The sequence below is a fragment of the Ailuropoda melanoleuca genome, chromosome 11, assembly GCF_002007445.2.
Source record: "Ailuropoda melanoleuca isolate Jingjing chromosome 11, ASM200744v2, whole genome shotgun sequence".
NCBI classification, from domain to species: Eukaryota; Metazoa; Chordata; class Mammalia; order Carnivora; family Ursidae; genus Ailuropoda; species Ailuropoda melanoleuca.
In genome coordinates this window covers 8,620,335-8,641,241 of record NC_048228.1, presented here as the reverse complement: position 1 = coordinate 8,641,241, position 20,907 = coordinate 8,620,335, and the positions used below count along the sequence as shown (strand labels likewise).

At 52.8% G+C, this 20,907-nt stretch overlaps 2 protein-coding genes across 6 annotated transcripts in view; one reads left to right on the top strand and one right to left on the bottom strand.

Annotated features, from left to right (window-relative positions):
- Positions 1–6,251, bottom strand: part of CLCN6 (chloride voltage-gated channel 6) — a 30,560-nt gene extending 24,309 nt beyond the window's left edge. For all 3 annotated transcript variants that reach the window (XR_004628705.1, XM_034671207.1, XM_002922755.4), the window contains exons 1-4: positions 6,108–6,251; positions 5,255–5,314; positions 838–903; positions 443–508 (exon numbers count right to left, since the gene is read on the bottom strand). Coding sequence is in view for 2 of the 3 variants with exons in the window: in XM_034671207.1 (XP_034527098.1) it covers positions 443–508; positions 838–903; positions 5,255–5,314; positions 6,108–6,194 (279 nt within the window). In the remaining variant the exon portion in view is untranslated. The remainder of the gene's footprint in view (positions 1–442; positions 509–837; positions 904–5,254; positions 5,315–6,107) is intronic.
- A 28-nt stretch (positions 6,252–6,279) lies between these two features.
- MTHFR (methylenetetrahydrofolate reductase) lies at positions 6,280–20,575 on the top strand. Of its 3 annotated transcripts, none has more exons than XM_034671208.1 (12): positions 6,280–6,574; positions 9,221–9,466; positions 11,169–11,407; positions 12,247–12,357; positions 14,828–15,021; positions 15,737–15,987; positions 16,270–16,404; positions 16,600–16,780; positions 17,046–17,228; positions 18,150–18,251; positions 19,126–19,245; positions 19,542–20,575. In XM_034671208.1, exons 2-12 carry the CDS (start codon positions 9,234–9,236, stop codon positions 19,755–19,757), a joined length of 1,965 nt encoding a protein of 654 aa, XP_034527099.1. In that variant the 5' UTR covers positions 6,280–6,574; positions 9,221–9,233; the 3' UTR covers positions 19,758–20,575. The 3 variants fall into 3 exon arrangements, 2 of the variants coding, with proteins under 2 accessions (XP_034527099.1, XP_002922800.2); XM_002922754.4 differs by lacking the exon at positions 6,280–6,574 and adding an exon at positions 7,666–8,946; XR_004628706.1 differs by lacking the exons at positions 6,280–6,574; positions 19,126–19,245; positions 19,542–20,575 and adding an exon at positions 7,650–8,946 and having other exon boundaries at positions 17,046–17,768; positions 18,150–18,249.
- The last annotated feature ends 332 nt before the right edge of the window (positions 20,576–20,907 follow it).

The window sequence follows — 20,907 nt, the reverse complement described above, 5'->3', positions numbered from 1 at the left end:
CAATACGCCGGAAAGAAGCCCAGGACAGCACAATAAATTCACTGAGACTGACGGTGTCCTGTTTACTGGCATGTCTAACTAAAGGAAAGGGTGCAATGGTTGGTTTTGTGGCACTATTTTGCTTTTTCCCTACAGAGTGACCTCAAATTTCCATGAATTGCTCCCCCAACTATGCTGTCCACCTGACAGGACCATACTGTATCATAAGAGCTCGGTTCTGACCAAGGCTCTGAGTGCTTTAAAGAGTACGGTGTTATAGGGTTCACTTTCATCAAGAGAAAGCAAGAAGGTGCGAAAAACAGTGTCAGGATTATTATTTGGGGGAAAAAAAGAAAGAAAAAAGAAAAGGCAGTCTCTGTTAGCATGGCAAACAAATCGCTTGCCCTCTGACCCCCCGATGCCCCCACCGCACCCCCCCATGCCCCATGCCCCGCCTGCTCACCAGCCCAGTGCAGACTCCAATGGCAAACACCACCATCCACTTCACCGCCTCGTACCTGCGACCCTTCTGTTCACACAGGGAAAGAGACTCAATTTGTTATATGGTCTTGTTGGCAGCAGGGAAGGAGCACATCTGGGCCAGCCAGTTTTAGGCTAAATTCCACAGAGACAACAAGCATGTTAGTGGTGTCTACTATGGAAGGTGCTTTACGATGCCAGAGGATGAGCTCTAAGACCCTGGGCCAGGTGCACCGGCAGCGGGTGTGGTGGAATATACGCTGATATCTCCCGAAAGGGGTAAAAGCCGGGGGTAAGGCTATCTACAGGAGCATTTTGATGGGAAAAAGAAGCCACTGTAAGATCGATTCAGTGCCGAGAGATCAATAAGGGACTCACCTTATTGTCCATGGTCTCCAAAACTTCCAGGTAAGGGTCATTGATACAGCGATCATAATCCAAACTCTGAAAGAGAAACGTGAGTAAAAAGGTCACGATCATATAGGAACAAGTACCGAGTGGAAAGGGTTATAAAGCTTCCGGTTCCTGCTACTCAAAGTGTGGGTGGGCAGGGCTGCGGTCCTGGAGTCCCCGGGGAGGCGCTGGTTAGAAATGCAGAGCCTCGGACCTTCTGACCTGCCTCAGTTGAGGGAATCTGTGCCTGGGGCACAAGAATGTCTCTGCGGCGGCGCTGCTGGAGGTTCATGCTTTGGGAAAAACTTTCAATAACCAAGCTTTGAACTTCCTGCTTCTGCAAAACCTGAAAAGACCTTTGGCTACCACCAGTGTGACCCAACTTATCCCACTACATGAATAAAAGTTTCAATTAACTGGAACCAAATTAATTTAGAAAATTGGTTAATTGTAAGTATCTTCTGTAGTTAGCTTCTATGAGAAAGATGTTAGTCACATGACAAACCAACGTGGAGATTATTTTGAAAAGCAACTTTCAGTTCATGTTAGGAAGATGCAGAGATTTGACACAGCTCCTAAAACTACATCCACAGCAGGGTTCCTTCAGCTTGCCTTCACAGAACACAGCTACTGTGCAAAAAGTCAGCCTTTGCGCCACAGACATCTCGAGAAACACGCCACAGCAACTCATTTTATTTCTTCTGTTGTCTAAGAGAAGCAGCGGTCTGGCAACAAAGGAAAATGGTCTGCTGTTGTGTTCTCGCCTTCCTAAACCTGTTGCTACCCACACATCAGCTGGTGAACAAATTAGGCACTGGCCCGATGGCCACGCTCCGTGCCAGAGTCAGCAGTCAGCCAAACACAGGTGTGACATGTGACGATGTATTCCATCTGTATTTATACACGAAGTCCAAATCCCTTTTTTAAAAGGGTCTTGGGGCTTCAGCAGGCAACTTATTAAATCAGTGATCAAACATCCAAATATGGGAGACTATATAATAAGATAATTATGATAGGTCCACAGAGACAAATGCGGAAAATGTGCAAAAATTATTAAGTAAAAGAATGGGGTGCCTAACACCATAACATCTATCTTTTCTTTTTTTAAAATACACTTTGTAAACATGTACCAAAACCAGATAGTTTACTTCTCCTTTGTGATGACTAACTTCCTTTTATTTCTGCTGTATATCTGCTCTTTGGTTTGGGACGCTAACAACTTTATAAAAAAATAAAATTTGTATAGGTGTCCTGCAGGGCTGCTGCCCAAGGTTATGAGCCAAATGGCGTGTGGCCACAGGGGTAAGTGGGGCTGAAAGGCAGCCCAAGTTCAACCAGGAGGGGCACCTCAGCGCTCACACGAGCAGCACCCCCAATAGGCCTTGATCTAGGGGAATCGTTGTGGCCCAGAGGGAGAGGCCCTTTATTCTAAGTCCTCTGCTCTGAGGGATGCCTTTTTCTAATTCAAAACAGCAACACAGGCTCTGTGACCTGCATGAAAACGTCACTGTTAACAGCCCCATCCCACAGATAGAGGGTTATTGTTATTCAAGCCATCTAGAATGAGAAGGGATGTCAAACCAGGGATTCTAACATCTTGTAAGACCCCCGACTTATCCAACAGTCAAGTAGGTACAGTGAACTCTTAGTAAGGCAGGAAGGAGAAAGCACATTTTAGAAAGATTTTCAACAGAAGTGTTTTCTAGTTGATCCCTAGTAAAATCTAAGCAGACTTTTCAGAGTAAGCATCTAGCTAAATTTGCTTATACAAAGCAAATGTTCTAAAGAAACTCGTACTTGAAAATAGTTAATTGAGAAATATTCATGACTCACGTGAGACATTAACCCATAAAATTTACATAAACATGCATACCAGATGAAAGCAAATGCATTACAAACACAAGTGGAATTTAGTAAAAGGAGAGAAGGAGTCTTGGGAACAGCAAGGTCAATGGAGCAAAGAAGCCATGGTGAGCTCCAGGGAGTAGATGAAGGCTGCCAGAAAGCTCCAGTCACGGTCAGACAGTCAGGGTGACATTACTGGGCTCAATGAGGGAGTGTAAGGTGACAGGACAATATGGGGCTTCTTATACTAATTCTTGCAAACCTCTCAGCTATGTGCAAGGAGACAAATATTTTAGAAATATGGGAAAATACATCAACAGATACCATGCTTTTTTTGATTTTGATTCGTTAAAAACATTCCCATCAGTTTAGCATATTAAGCTATACCATGGTGGTGCGATAGGCAAACTGCAGAATCATAAAAATTATTCTGTCAAGTAAATTGCAAGGGGAAAAAAAGATGGAGGAATCTACAGATTAAAAAAAAAAGTTTAAGGAGGCACCTTATTATTATGAGCTCAGTTGGTAGAGCTTGCAACTCTTGACCTTGGGGTTGTGAGTTTGAGCCCCATGTTGGGGGTAGAGATTACTTAAAAAAAAAAAAAAGTTTAAGGAAAATTTAAAAGATCAACAAATGCAATGTGAGGACCTCATTGGGAACTGGATTCAAGCAAACTATTAAAATATCATAGGACATTTAAAAAATCATATGACATTTATATGACAACTGGAAAATCTGAACACTGGGTATTTAATATCAAGGCATTATTGTTCATTTTTTAGGTATGAAAATGGTATTGTAGTGTGCTAAAAAAAAATCCTCATCCTCTAGCAATACACGTTGAATTATTTATGGGTGAAATGATGTGATGTGTAGAATTTTCTTCAAAATAATATGGGAAGGGGGTGGGAGCCAGATGAAACAAGGTTGGCCATGAATTGAATGACTGTTAAAACTGATGAGTACAGGGAGTTTCGATACACTATTCTTTTTTTTTTTTTTTAAAGATTTTTTATTTATTCATTTGACAGAGATAGAGACAGCCAGCAAGGGAGAGAACACAAGCAGAGGGAGTGGGAGAGGAAGAAGCAGGCTCACAGCGGAAGAGCCTGATGTGGGGCTCGATCGATCCCACAACGCCGGGATCACGCCCTGAGCCGAAGGCAGACGCTTAACCGCTGTGCCACCCAGGCGCCCCTCGATACACTATTCTGACCATTCTTTATGTTCGAATTTCTCTCTAATGAAAGTTTTTAAAAAATTCCATGTTATGGTAATAAATGCTAACAGTTCCACCAAATTCTACAGCAAAAGACAATATATTATAAAAGAAAATTAGTCTGAGTATGTTATTTCCCTAAAATACTGAATTTTAAAAGTCTATGTGACTTTTTTTTTTTTTAAAGTTTTATTTTTTATTTGAGAGAGACACAGCATGACCATGAGCAGGAGGGAGGAGGCAGAGGGAGAGGAAGAAGCAGGCTCCCTGCTGAGCAAGGAGCCCCATATGGGGCTGATCCCAGGACCCCGGCATCATGACCCAAAAAGGCAGGCGCACTTCACTGACTGAGCCACCCAGGCGCCCCTCTACGTGACATTTTCAAAAAAGCATTAGGCATACAAAATTAATCACACTTCTTGGAATTGCTCATTAAGGATGAAGAAGAAAGGATAGTCAAGACTAGTTCACCATATAGAAAAATCAGATTAAATAAACTGTGGTATAATAAAAGAGTATTCCTCTATTTAAAAAGATATCATACAAACGTATTTAGCAATAGAAAGAGTGCTTTCAAGTTGAGGAGAAAACATGTTAAAATAGTATATGTAGCAGAATCTCACTTCTGTTATTTCAAAAAAGCAGGAATGTAAGCATGGAAAAGGATATTCAGTGAGGTTCACAGTTATTTTTTAATCAGTGGGGTTATGGGTTTTTTCCTAACTTCTTTTTGTAAACGGCTTACGAATTCTCTATCAGAACAATGGCTTGTTTTTGTTATTTCAAAAATCACAGAAACATTATCAGAAACTGATTAAATAACAAAAAAACAAACTTGTTTGGTTTTACTCCCCCAGCACTGGCCTTAGTAAACACACAGACTCACTCTTAAAATCCCATACTTGAACTAGAACTATCTAGAACAATCAAGAGCACTTCAGAGAGAAGCTGCTTGGGCAGGAAACAATCATCTGAAAACTAAGTTCTCTAAGAAGAGAAGGAAGGTCTCCTGTCCCACACCTGTTAGGAGCACACAATCAGTGGCTTTCACTCTGGGTCTCTGGTTGCAAAAGCAAATAGTTTACTGGTAAACCTGCTCTATCTAGGTTAAGGTGCCACAGATCTAGGAACACATGGAGACACACCAGACCTTGTTTTGGGGTCATGGTGAGAAAAGGGCTTGTTAAACAGTCCATTTCAGAGAGGGAAATTACCTCTTACCCATTCACCCCATGGAAGAGACAAAGAGCATCTCTCGTTAGAATCTAATGCTTCTGTCTGAAGTGACCAGCTCACTCACTGCCTTTGTCAACCCAGGCAGCAACTAAGAATCTCACCTCATAGTCTTTCCTTGGAAGGATCTCATCCTCCTCCTCCTGTGTTTCTCCAAGGATGGTCTAGAAAAATAGATCCACCGAATGGTTAAACGGTTAAATACTTAAATGGTTAAAAGTAGAAAGAGACAGAAGTATTTACTGAAATTTGTTGCTAATTTCCAAATCATCTGGAACTATTATCAAATGGGAATAAGATCTCAAACACTTTTGGGATGGGGCTGATGTCGGTGGCTATCTATAGTCATCCAGCTGAGCCCTTCGTTTCTACTGATACGTTCACCAAATATCCACTCTTGTCTTCAGGACACCTCAAAGATCTCCCATGCCAGACAAAGGGGAAAAAAATTCAGCTTCCATTGGACAATGTACCGAATGTGAAAACAGAAGGGACCTGTCAACTCTGGGACACAGCAACTCAAGTATTCCCAGGGTGCTTTGCAGAGGGAAGCTGGATTATCAATGACCCAGAAAAGGTGAGGGATACAGTGAGAAAGGGCTGGAGAAACTAAACCAGCTGCTTGATAAGCACAAAGTCCAGTGAAGGGGCTCATTGTGAAAACGCTCGTTTCATTCAAAACTCCTTTCACATGTAAATAAAAGAAAACATGGATGGGATTAACTGGGGCGGGCCTGGATTCTCCCTCAGATTCCAGGAAGGGGTTATGAGAAAAGACCCCAGACTTGGGCACCGGAAGCGCGGCAGATGCTTCGAGAGCCTAGGATGCGGTGCCCGGACCCCACCCGCTGCCACCTGCGCCCCAGCTCGGCTCGGCCCCGCCCCACCCCCCGGCAACGCCTCTCGCCGTCCCTTGGCAACCGCCCCCTCCCCAGAAGGGCTGCGCCCCCTCCTTACCAGCTCCTCGGGGGTGCGGGTCTCACGCTCACCGCAGCAGCAGCACCACCTGCAGCAGCAGCACAGGGACACTCTGCACCCCGCCATCTCCCTCCTTTACTGCCACTCTGGAACCCTCCGCCAACCCCCTCCCACCCAGAATCCGCGCCTCACGTGACTGGGCCCGACAGTGTCACGTGGTCCTCTGGAGCTAGGGACGGAGACAGGGAGTGGCTGCAGACGGGTGAGGCGAGGGCCCGCGTCACATGACGGTGGAAGGCCAGCTTCCAACAGACCTCTGGGCGCGGCCATGTTGGGGACGGAGCTTCCGGTCGCCCGCAAGGATGATTTCCGCCCTCTCGTCCCGCCTCCCTCTGCAACCTGACACCTGCGCCCCGCCCCCGCACGCCCCGCCCCCCGCACGCGCCCACACACTGGTCAAGCAGCTGGTGCGGGCTCGCGCGCTCTGAGTCACCCGTGACGGCAGGGTGAGTGGAGGCGAGACGTGGGGTCGCCAGGGAGGGATATCCGGGAAGGGGGGACCACCCACCCGGGGGCGGGGAGCGAGGGAGGGCGGCCCGCCTCTCAGAGGTAGGGGGTTTCCGCCTCTCTGCGCGATCCCTCGTGGGGGGGCGGCGGTGTAACCTCTAATGGCTGCGACCCCCCGGTGACTTCCAGCCCTGAAGGGAAAACTCACTTTCAGTCCCCGGCCTGGACGGAGTGGACCCCGGGGAGGAGGCGGCCCTGAGACGGGGGTGGTGACCCAGCCCCCTTGGGACCGGGTCTGGGCCCGCGTCCCCGCCCCCACCTTGACCCAGTGACCCGGTGACTCGATTCGTGGTCTTCGAGCCGGGTGCCAGAGGCGTATTTCCGGCTGTGGCCTTTTAAACCGGACTGCCAGCCGAGCACCGCAGTGTCCGGCGCTCACTGCATCGGGCTGAGCCCAGGTGTCCGCTCTGGTCCTTCTGGGCGGGGTGGGTTTCGTATTCGCGCACTGCACGGTGCGGGGCACAGATTAAGCAAGTGGTCGGTAAATGGCAGAGGGTTATTTTGAGAACAGAGTGACAGCGCTTGACCCGTTGGCGCTCACTGAGTGCTGGCTGTGACGACCGTGTGCCAGGCATGGGGGATGCCACAGGCAGGATATTGGGCCCTGGTCTCAGGGAACTGAGGCGTAGGAGAGGAGACAAAACTGTGAACCCTCGATTGCAGCCCTATGGTGCTGTGGGAGTCCAGGTTAAGATGGGTAAGCAGCGATGTGAGAAAGGAGGTTGGAGAAGGCACGCGCCTGGCTCTTAACTAGGAATGCAATAAGCCTTTATTAAATAAATGAAAAGGCAGGTAGGTAGTTCGGCTTCCTCCCCCTCTCTTTTGGTTTTATTCCAGCAGACAGTTAATGAGCCACTCTCTGAATTCAGAAGAAATGCCAGTTAGGCTGATCTTGATGTCCTCCCTTTCCTTTCCTTTTTTTTTTTTTTTTTTTTAAGATTTTATTTATTTATTTGAGAGATAGCACAAGCAGGGGAAGCAGCAGGCAGAGGGAGAGGAAGATGCAGGCTCCTCACCGAGCAGGGAGCCTGATGTCGGGGCTCCATCCCGGGGCCCTGAGATCATGACCTGAGCCGAAGACACATGCTTAACCGACTGAACCACCCAGGCTCCCAGTATTCTCCCTTTCCTTGCTCGCGATGGTCATCCCTGCTGAGAAGCTAGAGTTTTAGGTCAGGATGAAAATGGGCATCCCTAGGAAGAAAAATCATTGGTACAAATATTTTTACTCTGCTCTTAACTCCTTCACTTCGGACATACAGACTTGTGTTATGTGCTCTTGTATGTTTCGGGGGAGAGGAGCAGTGGAGGTCATCGGTTTCTTGGGAGTCTAGGACCCCAAAATAGTTAAGAACCCAGGCTTTGCAGTGGCTGTTCCCTGAAAGGGATGAACTTGGCCTGGTTGTTCCTCTGATGTGCCACGTCACCACACATTGGATTTTCACTACTAGAAATGTGTGTTTGCACGTTGCTGTACAAGAGTTGTGTTCTGTCTTGTTTTTAAGTATTTGTTTCGTTTTCCCCACCAAACTGGCCAGTGAGTCCGTGCCCTCTGCTGGCCTGCCTGTGGTTGCCATGGCTCAGGGCTTCGTATGTGGTGGCTGTACAGTCACTATAATTAACTGACCTGGGCGGTGTGTGTAAGGAGAACAGCCTGGAAGGCAGGCACAGATGGGACAGCTTTTGTTCTGAGTAGGACACAAATTCATGCCCTTAATTGAATTTGGGTTCGGTTACTTGTGGAATCCAGCCAATGTCAAGTTCTAACCCACGACAGGGTCTTTTTTGGAGTAGCATGACCTCAGGGGAAATCTGGCTGCTTCGTCATGCCTACACTCCTTCCCTCCTGCATCCAGACGAACTGTTCCAAGTAACAGGAGCTGTTCCAGGCAGGGCCAGGCGAGCTCTGCCTTCTTTGGAGAGTAATCCAGTGACCCTGAACGTCTGTTGGCCTCCTACCCACCAACCCCTGCAGTCTCCCGTCAACATCCCCCTCCTTCCATCCGCCTTGCCTTCTGCAACCAGAGCCTCAGCCCTCCCTCTCGCCTGGAAGCCTTGCCCCCGCCCCCCTGCGCAGGGCCCCAGCTCGTCTAGCTCTGGGCTCTTCCCTTGTCACAGCTCCCTCCGCCCAGAGGAACACACTCTCTGGGGAAGTTTCCTCCTGTTTCTTCCTCACCCACTCTGGGTCCCTGCTGGCAGAAATGGACCATCCAACACCCAAGGTTCTCCCAGCCAGACCCCGCGGCCCCTCCCTAGGAATGTGGGCTTTGGAGGCCGGCAGGGTGAGGTTCTCAGTGCCACCATCCATCAGGTAGCTGTCACCGAGGATCCCTGGGCTGAAGCAGCATGTTTCTGTGTGGGGTGGGGGCTGGTTGGTTTGGAGCCAGGCGGCTGTGGAGGGCAAAGCTTTGAGTGAGGCAGCGAGAGACAGTCACAGCTGTGGTATGTGGAGCAACTGGGTGGGGGCACTGTCACCTTTACCCTCCCTGGCCTTCTTCCTGCTGGAAATACCGCATCTCACTTGACCCTGCCACTCCGGGACTTGGCTGCCTGCCCTCTGACACTCCTGCCCCCACTCCGTGCAGCAGGAACCGGGCCATGGTGAACGAACCCAGAGGGGATGGCGGCCCCCCTCCCCGTTCGGAGGGCAGCAGCAGTGGCAGCGAGAGCTCCAAGGAGAGTTCGAGATGTTCCACACCCGGGCTGGACCCTGAGCGCCACGACAGACTCAGGGAGAAGATGAGGCGGAGGATGGACTCTGGTGACAAGTGGTTCTCCCTAGAATTCTTCCCTCCTCGGACGGCTGAGGGAGCTGTCAATCTCATCTCAAGGTGAGTTGATAATAGTTGGGGAGTGGGGTCAGAGTGAGGGGGCTTCCGGGGGAGGCAAAGCCGCAGCCCTGCTGCCAGGCCACACTCTGATCCGGCAGGAAAAGGCAGCCAGAGGGGGTGGAAAAGAGCAGGGTAGACCACTGGAGCCGCAGCTTCTCAGCTGTCAGCAAAAGTCCCTGCAGGCGTCTGGGATTTTTTTTTTTAAGATTTTATTTATTTGAGAGAGAGAGAGCATGAGTGGGAGGCAGGGAGAGGGAGAAGCAGACTTTATGTAGGGCTCGATCCCAGGACCCCAGGATCATGACCTGAGCCAGAGGCAGATGCTTAACCGACTGAGCCCCCCCAGGCGCCCCACATCTGGAATTTTTAGACCCGTTCTTCAATGGGTTAAAAGTGTTGGTCCTCTCCGGCTGCATTCTTTGGCGGAACTTGGGGCTGGCGCATGAATACAGTTTAGGAAGTCATAAAACAGCAGCTTGGAGAACATTTTCAGTAAGTTAGGAATTCAACTTAAATGCTTCTCGAAATCTAGAAATGCCAAATGAATCACGTTAGCACCTTATGAATTGCAGTTCCTTTTTTTAAAAGTTTATACATTTTACTATTTGTACTTTCCATGCATCGCTCTGAAGGTATTAAAGTTTAAAGGCATGTAGGTGTTTATTTTATTTTATTTTGAAGATTTTATTTATTTGACAGAAGAGGGAGCACAAGCAAGGGTAGCAGCAGAGGGAGAGGGAGAAGCAGGCTCCCCACTGAGCAGGGAGCCCGCTGTGGGACTTGATTGCAGGACCCTGGGATCATGACCTGAGCCGAAGGCAGATGCTTAAGCGACTGAGCCACACAGGCGCCCCAGCACAGGGTGTTTAAATACCATGTTATAGCTGGTCAGACAGGTGCGTGTGCACACCTGTGGCTCTTGAGTCTCATTCAGGAACTGTGGCCGTGTTCTCGAAGGCTGCTGGCTGCTGCACCGGGGGTAGGGAGGGGGGGTAACATGAAAGAAACTTGTGTCTGCTGACCCTCTTTTTCCTCTTCCTAAAGTGAGCCTCTGCTTGCCACTCTGAGAGTTCCCGGTACCTTTGACCATCGAAATGTCTTACCCTAGATAATACATGTGCAAGACTTTGGGAAGGCTGCAGGGCTGCTCTCTCACAAAAGGGTTGCATTGTTGATACCAGTTATCTCTGTAATAATAATCATCATTGGGGCCCCTGAGGGGCCCAGTCCGTTAAGCGTCTGATACTGGCCCAGGTCTTGATCTCAGGTCACGCTTAGCGGGGAGTCTGCTTCTCCCTCTCCCTCTGCCCCTCCACCCCCCTTGGTTTTCTCTCTCTTTCTCTTTCTCAAATAAAATCCTTAAAAAAAAAAATCATCATCGTAACAGGAGTTCACATTGAGTGTTCAGTGTGTACCAAGCACTGTTCTCAGGGCTGTGGAGCCATCTATTGTAATATTTTCATAGTGTTATTATTATGAAGTAGGTACTGTTCTCTGGCACATTTTTGAAATGAGGAAACTGAGGCTCAGGTAGATTAAGTAGTTTTCCTAAGGTCACACAGCTGATAAGTAGCAAAGCCCTGACATGAATGTAGGTCATCTGATTACGACCTGCCTGTGACCTACCTCCCAGAGCCCATGGGAAGGTGGTGAAGGGCGGTGTGCTCTCAGGAGCCCCTCTTCAGAAAGAAATTACCTACAGGTTTGATCGGATGGGGGCAGGTGGCCCCCTCTTCATAGATGTGACCTGGCACCCAGCAGGGGACCCCGGCTCAGACAAGGAGACCTCCTCCATGATGATCGCCAGCACCGCCGTGAACTACTGCGGCCTGGAGACCATCCTGCACATGACCTGCTGCTGTCAGAGCCGGGAGCAGATCACAGGCTACCTGCACAAGGCCAGGCGGCTGGGCCTGAAGAACATCTTGGCGTTGAGGGGAGGTGTGGAGCCAGCCCTCTACTGTCTGGGATCTTGCTTCCTCCAAGGCCCCTCTGTCTTCTGGAACGGTCCTTTACTTTTGTCTGGGTCCCACGCTGAGCGTCCCCTCCCAGCCAGTAGTGTCAGGAGGCATTGTGGGTAGTGAGTGCTGTCGGTACCACACGGAGGGAGCCATTTCTTGACCTCTTGACCTCAGCGTAGGCGTTCAGTCAGGAATGCAGCCTTGCCCAATTAGCCTCTGCCCTGTCTACACACAGCTTCATCGATTGCTGGCCGGCCCCAGCTCTGGGCCCAATCAAAGAGCGTGGTTCTGGCATTGATCCCAGGGGTGAGACAGCTACTCAGGCCTCTGGTACCCGTTGTCATCATGCACCCGAGTGTGGGAAGAGGGACCTGGGTGGGTGGGATTCTGTGGCCTCGCGCTCCCCATAAGGACTCCCTTGAGTTGAATAGAAAATTCTCCCCGGAGGCAAGAGCTCCAAGAGGGTGGGAGAGTGAGCAGTGGGGTTGGGTGAGGGTTGGGTGAGGGTGCTGGAACACCCTGGGAAGGGACGTCAGATGCTCCAGGCTAACGGCAGAGCAGCAGCTGTCCCCTGCCTAGTGCTGCCAGCATGTTGCCCGCAGAATCAGTGCTCGGTAAGTGCTTGACAGGATGGCTGCTGTCTTCCGGGCCACCCTTTGCCAAGGGCCACGCTGGGAGGAGGAGACACACACTTGGAGGAAATCAAGGCTCCGTCTCTGAGGAGCCCGCAGGCCCTGGGGTAGGGTAGGGAAAAGGAACAAAAAGGCCGTCTGGAGCATGGGGGTGAGCCAGTGACCGTGGCCTCTGCCACCCCTGCAGACCCCGTGGGTGACCAGTGGGAAGAGGAGGAGGGAGGCTTCAGCTATGCCGCAGACTTGGTGAGGCACATCCGAAGCGAGTTCGGTGACTACTTTGACATCTGTGTGGCAGGTGAGTGGTTGGGCCTTCCCAGCGTGGGGGGGGACAGGGAAGGGAAGGGGTGACACGCCCAGAGAGGCACAGAGGGCCCACCGGCATTCAGTTCAGGACCCGGTGACCCAGGGCGCCGTGGGCCCGTGCCTGTGGCAGGGGAGGGAGGCTCAGAGGCGCATCACACTGTGCCCCTGCTCCCGTTCTGTCACCTGCCACCTGCCAGGCTGCCGCCAGCCCTGAAGTTTTTTTCTTTCTTAGCTTGCTTCCCAGCCCTATTTTTTTTTAAAACAAAAAAGGGATGTTTGTTAAGATGGGGGGTGGGGGGCCAGGGAATTTCAGAATCCCCGTCAGGAAATGGTACCTGACCTCACGAGGCCCTGGACCAGGAAGCAGTCAGAAAGCAAGGCCTCCCTCATTCTCTCTGGAGCCACACAGCCCCCCATCTCTGCCTCCCACTGCACACATGCTCCGTGCTTCTAGGAGCCCTGATACGCACACTTTTGCACACACGTGACCAGCCGCCTGCTCCTGAGTGCACATGGTCACTTCCAGCCAGTAGTCGTGATGGACTGACAGGCCTCAGCGTCAGTTCCAAATTCTCAGGAGAGAGCATTGGATCGGCTCAGCTCCAGTTCCAGGGGCTACAGGCAGGAGGCAAGGTTCACCTCAAAGTGGATGGGGTGGCCTTCCCTCCCACTCCACTCACTGGGATCGGGCCTCAGCTTCTCCAGCCGGGGCTCGGGTGTGATGAGGCAGCAGGCACCAGGGACGCAAGAAGTCCAGGGATTACTGTTGACCCGTCATCTCGGCATGACAATTTTTCTCAAAATTTTGTTGGGGAAATCGTATCATCTTTATATTAAAACAAATATGGCTGCATTCTGGAGTGGCATATCAAAGTGACATGAATTTAAAAAACTAATCCATGTGGCCTCAAGGAAGTTAGTTGTCGCTGGTGGCTTCGAACTTAGTCCCAGGCTCCCATGTGCATATCCACGCATCCCAGTCAATGGGGGCGTTTAGGTGAGTCTGGGAGGCCCCGGTGAGGAGTTCGGAACATAGCGTTTCCGCCTGTTCATACACGGCCACCATTTGGTTAGTAAAGTGGGGAACGCACACATGTGCCATAGGCATTAGGGGGTCGTGCGCGGAGACCGGCTGAGCTGTGAGCTTGCAGCTGCTGAGGGGTCTGGGGCTTAGCCTGTCATAAAGTGGACGAGCAAGACGATCGGGGTCGAGAAACACCATGTTGGGTGTGACAGAAAATACAGTAAAAGGGGCAAATTCTAAATGTGAGCAAGTGCTACATGTGTTTGGTGATATTGAGGGTTTAGAGCTATAGCTTCAGCTCTTAAAACCTTGTTTTTGAAATTCCTGCTGGAAAAATAGCCTCGTTATTGAAAGTGAAATGGCGGTGCTTGGTGCTCCCACCCCTTCGCCCCCTGAGACAAGAGTTTTTATATTCATTTTTGATGACTTGGGGTTTCTGCAGAACAGAAGGGCCTTATCACAGCAAAGCAGCTTGGCTCCCCAGCAGCCCGCCTCAGGGACCTGCCCAGGGCTCAGGCTCAGGAAGCCAACGCTCCGCTATAGCCTCCTGAAGGCCTGCAGTCGTCCTTTGCAAACAGCAAACATGGCTGCTCGTGAGTTCAGTTGCCCAGGGAAGGAAACAGTCATAGGGTTCACGGAGCTAGTAAGGAGCCCAGGTGACATGTGGTCCCACCTGCCAGGCAGTTCTGGAATCCCATCCTTGGCCTCCCCGGCACGTGGTCATCCCAGCAGCCCCCAGTGCTTCACATTCCAGGAGCTTGTTACTTGTGGGGGGCGGGGGGGAGGCGCTCATTCCAGCGTTAGGCAGCTCTTCGGGACCGATGCTCTGTCATCCGACGCAACACAGACTAGGACTCATACGGAACTTGATGAACATGAATCCTTTTTCCCCTGCGACAGACCTTTGGGCTTTTGGAAGTAGTTCCGGTGTTCTCTCCATTCACCCCTTCAGGTGAAACATCCCCACCTTCTTCAGTTCTTCCCTGGGTAATGTGGTTCCTAATGTTCACTCTCTTGGACCCCTGAGTAATTTTCATGTTAAATTAAAAGCACGGTTTTGAATCCAGTGCCCAGACTCCAGCCCAGGAGCCCACGTGGCATTTTCTCTTTTCTGTGGCCGCGGTGTGCCAGCCTGATTTGCCCGGCTGCTTGCCACAGACCTGAGGCAGGACAGCATGGGCAGTTTGGTGCCAAAGCCCCCAACTCTTGGGCAGGTGGCCCTAGGCCACCTCTCACTGAGGGTCATGTCCAGAGTGAGAAGTGCATCGTCCTGAGCTCAGCCACCTACCGTCTCGGCCTGTCCGTGCTGCGGTATTGCAGGGGACAAGTCCAGAACCTCTGAGGCAGAGAGCTCTCTGCTCCCAGCTTTCTGGTCTCTGTCTCACTCACCTTGAGAACATGGGAGCCAGCCTCTCCCTACTGTCATCCCTGTCGGCAGGTTACCCCAAAGGCCACCCCGACGCAGGGAGCTTTGAGGCCGACCTGAAGTACTTGAAGGAGAAGGTATCTGCAGGAGCCGACTTCATCATCACCCAGCTTTTCTTTGAGGCTGACACATTCTTCCAGTTTGTTAAGGCTTGCAGCGAGATAGGCATTACCTGCCCCATCCTCCCCGGAATCTTTCCTATTCAGGTGAGGGTTCCAGGAGGGCCGTGGACTCCCTCCACCCCCCTCCTAGAGCACAGGCCAGGGCCCTGGGGTGAAATGCCAATCTCTGATGCTCAGTAAATTTCCCTTCAGACAGATGCTCCAGTCCTTGCAACGTGCCAGCCCACTTTGGTCACCTCTCATCCACCCTCCTGCACCCAAAACAGCAACAGTGTCTGTTGGAGGGGCTTGCTAACAAGTGTCACTAAGAGGGATTATAACTCTCATTATAAATCTTGGTAAAATCAATGTTTCCCAAACTTGACTGTCATCAAAATCATTTGAAAAACTTCTTTGAAAGATAGATTTCCAGATCCCCTGTCTGGAGGTTCTGATTTAATAGGTCTGAGGTGGGGCCTGGGAACTTGCATATTGTTTCTTAAGTTTTACAGGTGGTGCTGATGAGCAGTGCAGCTTGGGAGCCACTGGCCTTGATGCCCACCAGCTTATCAATAAATGCACCTAGGGGCAGAAGGGCTAGCTCAGCCAGAGGGCAGGAATGCTGTAGGCAGCTGCTGTACTCTGTGGAAGAAGCAGGACAAGGCAGGGGTACTCATACAATCTGGACTGACTTTCCGAGTCACTGTGTGTCACACTGCAGTTGGCCGGGAGGCCTGGTGGGGATGGAAAGGGCGGTAAGTATTTCAGGGGACAGACAGGCTGGGAGATGGCACCTCACAGCTTCTTGTGTCTCATACAGGGCTACCACTCCCTTCGGCAGCTTGTGAAACTGTCCAAGCTGGAGGTACCACAGCAAATCAAGGATGTGATTGAGCCAATCAAAGACAATGATGCTGCCATCCGCAACTATGGCATTGAGCAGGCTGTGAGCTTGTGCCAGCAGCTTTTGACCAGTGGCTTGGTGCCAGGCCTCCATTTCTACACCCTCAACCGTGAGATGGCCACTACAGAGGTGCTGAAGCGTCTCGGCATGTGGATCGAGGACCCCAGGTGAAGCCATTGGCCCTGAATTTGGGCCTGGGAGGCACAGAGGAAAGTAAAATGGGCAGGGAAGTTAGAAAGAGGTCACAAAATGAGTACGCCCTAGCAGTGCTGACCACCACGGAGGTACAGAGGGATGTCTGCTATGGCTAGTCGTACCCTTAGGGTTCTCAGTGGGAACTCCATGCACAGTCAGATCAGAGAACTCAGGCTGAGTGGTGTCCCCCCACCCCCACCCTTCCTGGTTCCTCTAGCCAGTCCCTTACTCATTCTTACTCCATTCTCACCTAGGCGTCCCCTGCCCTGGGCTGTCAGTGCCCACCCCAAGCGCCGGGAGGAAGATGTACGTCCTATCTTCTGGGCCTCCAGACCAAAGAGTTACATCTACCGCACGCAGGAGTGGGATGAATTCCCCAATGGCCGCTGGTGAGCACCTGCAGGCAACCCATTGCAAGTGCATCCTGTTTCTTGGGAGGGAGGCAGAGGGGGTTTGCCTGCTTATTTGCATGCTGTTTTGGGAGCAGCGTGGGACAAGAGTCACAGGAATGCCCCCTGGGCGAGTGGATGCCAGGAGCCCCAGGTCAGGAGTGTGCCTTGCCCTCTGGGCACCTCCTGTGCCAGGGGCAATTCCTCCTCTCCAGCCTTCGGGGAGCTGAAGGACTACTACCTCTTCTACCTGAAGAGTAAGTCCCCGCGGGAAGAGCTGCTGAAGATGTGGGGGGAGGAGCTGACCAGTGAAGAAAGTGTCTTTGAAGTCTTTGCCCACTACCTCTCGGGAGAGCCCAACCAGCAAGGCTACAAGGTGAGTGGTTCTGGGGTGGGGGTCCCCAGTTACATCCCCCCCATCTCCCTGTGGGCCAGACCTCGGGGCTGTGACTCACACCACCCCGAGCCTCCCCTCTTTCTGTCTGGATGTGGCACCTCAGCAAAGGGAAGGATGAGTTGGGAAGTGCCTACCTGGGGTGCCTAGAAGGGCTGATGGACGCACAGGCAGAGCCCTGGAGAGGGAGGGAGCCCAGAGTGCCCGGTGTGATGGCTGCCCCAGCCCGGCTTGCCCTCTCCCCCAGGTGACTTGCCTGCCCTGGAATGACGAGCCCTTGGCGGCCGAGACCAGCCTGATGAAGGAGGAGCTGCTGCGAGTGAACCGGCAGGGCATCCTCACCATCAACTCCCAGCCCAACATCAATGGGAAGCCATCCTCTGACCCCATTGTGGGCTGGGGCCCCAGTGGCGGCTATGTCTTCCAGAAGGTGCGGCAGGGACACACAGGGCTGCCCCACCTCGGCCGGCACCCAGGGGTTCCCCGGGGATGGGGACAGAGAAGCCTTCCTCCCTGGGGTCTCTTTGTTCTGAGGGGCAGAGGATCGGAGTGGACAGGAGTTCACGTTTTTAGTCAGACCTTTCTTCTGTAAAATGGGGATAGATCCCATCACGTTCTGGGGCCTAAATGTGACAAAGCACGTGAAACGCTTGGCACATGGGAAGAACGTCGGAAGCATTCACTACATGGAACTGCCATTGGTGCCCCAAGTTGACACTTTTCTCCTAGGGCTGCTGGAGTTAAAACGACATTCTAGAACTATAGCTTGTGGACTCTGGAGTTTGAAAGACCTGGGTTTGAGTCCCAGCTCTGCTACCTTCAGTGCAGCCATGTTGCTCAACTTCTCTGGACTTAGTTTCCTCATCTGTGAAATGGGGTAGTAGTGCTCCCCCTGTGGGCTGGGGACCCAGCCTCATCCCCGACAGACAGTTGGTGCTGGAGAAGCCCTCGGTGTCCGCGTCAGCCTCCAGTGAGTGGAGAGGCCGGGATGTGTCAGGCCTCTCTCCTGTGTCTTGGCTTACCAAATGGGGTCTCTGGTCCAGCTTCTGAAGTGGCTTCTCCTTGGAGCCTTCCCTGGTTCGGAGAAGGGTGGCCGATGCCCCTCAGACCTCTCCAGACCGAGAAATCCCATGTACCTGTTCGCCTCCCCCTTGCTTGCATTCGCTGGCTCTCAGTTCATGATTCGATCCACGTGGCCACACTAGCCCGTGTCTCAAGTCCTGCCACGCGTGTCTGCGTGGGTGCCTCCCCGGGGTGGTCCGGAGGGCCAGCGTCCATTGTCACGGCGCACAAGGAGCAGGGGCGTGCAAGGACTGGGGTTGATGTGGCGGTGCCTCTCCCCCTCCCACAGGCCTACTTGGAGTTCTTCACTTCCCGCGAGACGGTGGGGGCGCTTTTGCAGGTGCTGAAGAAGTACGAGCTCCGGGTTAATTACCACATCGTGGACGTCAAGGTAGGCCGGCTCCCAGGCTTTAGACAGTGCTCAGCAGGCCCAGACTCCTGGGCCGAAGGTGCCGTGTTTCCTCCCCCCCTTAGTAAGAGCTGAGCACCCAGCCCTGGTCAGGCATGGTGGAAACGTATGCCCAGAGCCAGGCCCCTGCCCTCAGCTCAGAGGGCCCCTGGTCTGGGGAGGGGGCCCAGTCCATGCGTAATTATAAATCCCGTTGCAGTTTTAACAGTAAGATTTACTATAGGATGCTGAGGACCCAGGGAAGGGACGTCTAATCCGGGAGGTCTGGGGAGGCTTGGCGGGGTCCCATGTGGTTGGAATCTTTGAGGACAAGGAGAGGGCGTCGCAGGGAAAGGGCGGAGGGTGTGCAAAGGCATTGTCTGCACAGCCTGTGGGGACCCTGCCGAGTGGCTTCAGAGTAAGTTGGAAAGTTTTGGCTGTCCTGCTGGGAATTTGGGTTTTCCCCTAAAGGCGAGAGGGAGCCTTTCCCAGCAGTGGTGGCTTGGCTCCATGTTTTGTCATAGGCAGGTCACAGTGGACAGTGGTGTGGGTAACAGGACCAGGGAAGACTAGAATCCGAGGCCCTTGTGGCAATCTGAGTAGCAGAGTGGCCTGGCTGGGCAGACATGTGGGGACAGATCACAGAGTAAGCCAGCAGGAGCCACCGGATGTGGGGGATGTGGAGCTTGGATTACCGGGAGGAGGAAGGAAGTGCCCAGCCCCCGGCCTTTCATGGAGTTGCTGGGCTAGGAGGGGCAGATGGAGGGGATGGAGCAAAGCCCTGCTCCACCCCCACCCCCACCCCTGCGAGTTCCCAGGCCTGGAAAGGACTGCTTTGTCCGGGTCTGCTCTGACCCCGCCCCCCATCTGCCCTCAGGGTGAAAACATCACCAATGCCCCTGAGCTGCAGCCCAACGCAGTCACCTGGGGCATCTTCCCTGGGCGAGAGATCGTCCAGCCTACCGTGGTCGATCCAGTCAGCTTCATGTTCTGGAAGGTAAGGGGGCCAGGAGCGGGCCTGCCCCGCGCACCCCGCAAACCTCAGGCAGGCCTTGTCATTGGGGCCCCAGGGCTGGTGGACTCCGCCTTCTAGGCGGTGCCCTGACTCTGACTCAGGGTGTTGATTTCTGGGCTGGGGGATGGGAGGTGACTTTGGCAATGGGCCTTGTTCTATTCCTGGAAATGTCCTGTTGAGCCGCTTAGAGGCCCTTGGGGCACTGAGCGAGGAGCCCTGACCCAAGGGCAGCTCTGTTCACTTTGCTTGTCTGTGTGTGTGTGTGTGTGCGTGTGCAGGACGAAGCCTTCGCGCTGTGGATCGAGCAGTGGGGCAAGCTGTATGAGGAGGAGTCGCCGTCCCGCATGATCATTCAGTACATCCACGACAACTACTTCCTGGTCAACCTGGTGGACAATGAGTTTCCGCTGGACAACTGCCTGTGGCAGGTGGTCGAGGACACATTTGAACTTCTCAACCGGCCCGCGCCAGAGCGAGAGACCGAGGCTCTGTGATCCTGCACCCTCCTGTCCTTAGCTTGTGGCCACAGGCGTCCTGTCTTCCTCCTCCCCAGTCCTGGTTCTCCTGGGGACCCCTCTCCTCCATTTCATCCCGAGCCCCGGCCTCCACTCCTCACGTGATGATGGCAGCTAGACTGGTGTGAGGCTTGCGGGCTCTGGCTGGACCGGAGTCAGCCCCCCGGGGGAGCCTGGTGTCTGGTGCTAAGCCTGGACTCTGCTCTTGACGGGGAGCACCTCCCTCCTGCAGAGATAGCGGTGGGTGGAACAAACATCCTCCCTGAGAAGGAGAGGGGGCCGTTGTTGCTGACTGAGCCCTTGAACCAGGGCAGCCCCTGAGAGCTGGCCTGGGGGCTGCCAGTGACCTTGCACTTGGGACCTGCGGGGACAGCAAAGTGAACCGGGGTGGCAGGCACTTGTGCTCCCGAAGAGACTGGCAGACCTCATCTCTGAGGTGGTGACTGCTGGCACATCCTACTTGTGGCTGGAGGGGCAGACCCCTGCCCTGCCCACCTGCTTGGCAGGCCGCCCACCAGGCCTCTGGACAGGCCTTGGCCTGAAACCTGGTGATGTAAGCATTTCTTGCCCCCGTCTGCCTGAGGGCCAGCCGGGCTTTCCCCTTCCTACTGTGCTGCTTTTCGAAAGAACTATTTCTGTATTCTGGTGGTTTAGGAGGGAAGGTGCCTCGTAGAGGTTAAAGGCATCTGAACCCTTATACTTGGTGGAGCCCTTGGCCGGCCCTTTTTCCCTCCTGGCCATGGAGGGATACCCTGCCTGTTACTGTCAAGGGCAAAGATAAGCTCAACCGAGTAGGACTGACTGCTTCCTGGCTCATTTTTTTAGATGGGAACTCTTACTGCCAGCTGCTTCCTCCCCCCTGCTCAGCCTGTTTCCGAAGCTGTCGGCCTAGCACTGCTCCCTAGGAGTCAGCGCTCGAGCCCCAGTGACTGCTAGATGCAAAGAAGCTGTTCCCTGTCCTGGTCCCGGTCCCTGCCTGCTGGTCTTCGCTGGCTCAGCAGAAGGTGGGTGGGGGTAGGTGTCCAAAGAGTGGCCTGGTGGTAGAAGAGACAGGGCAGTCACGGGTGTACCCTCTTCACTTCCTTCCCAGGGTGGCTGACCAAGGCAGAGGGGCAGCCCTTAGGAGACA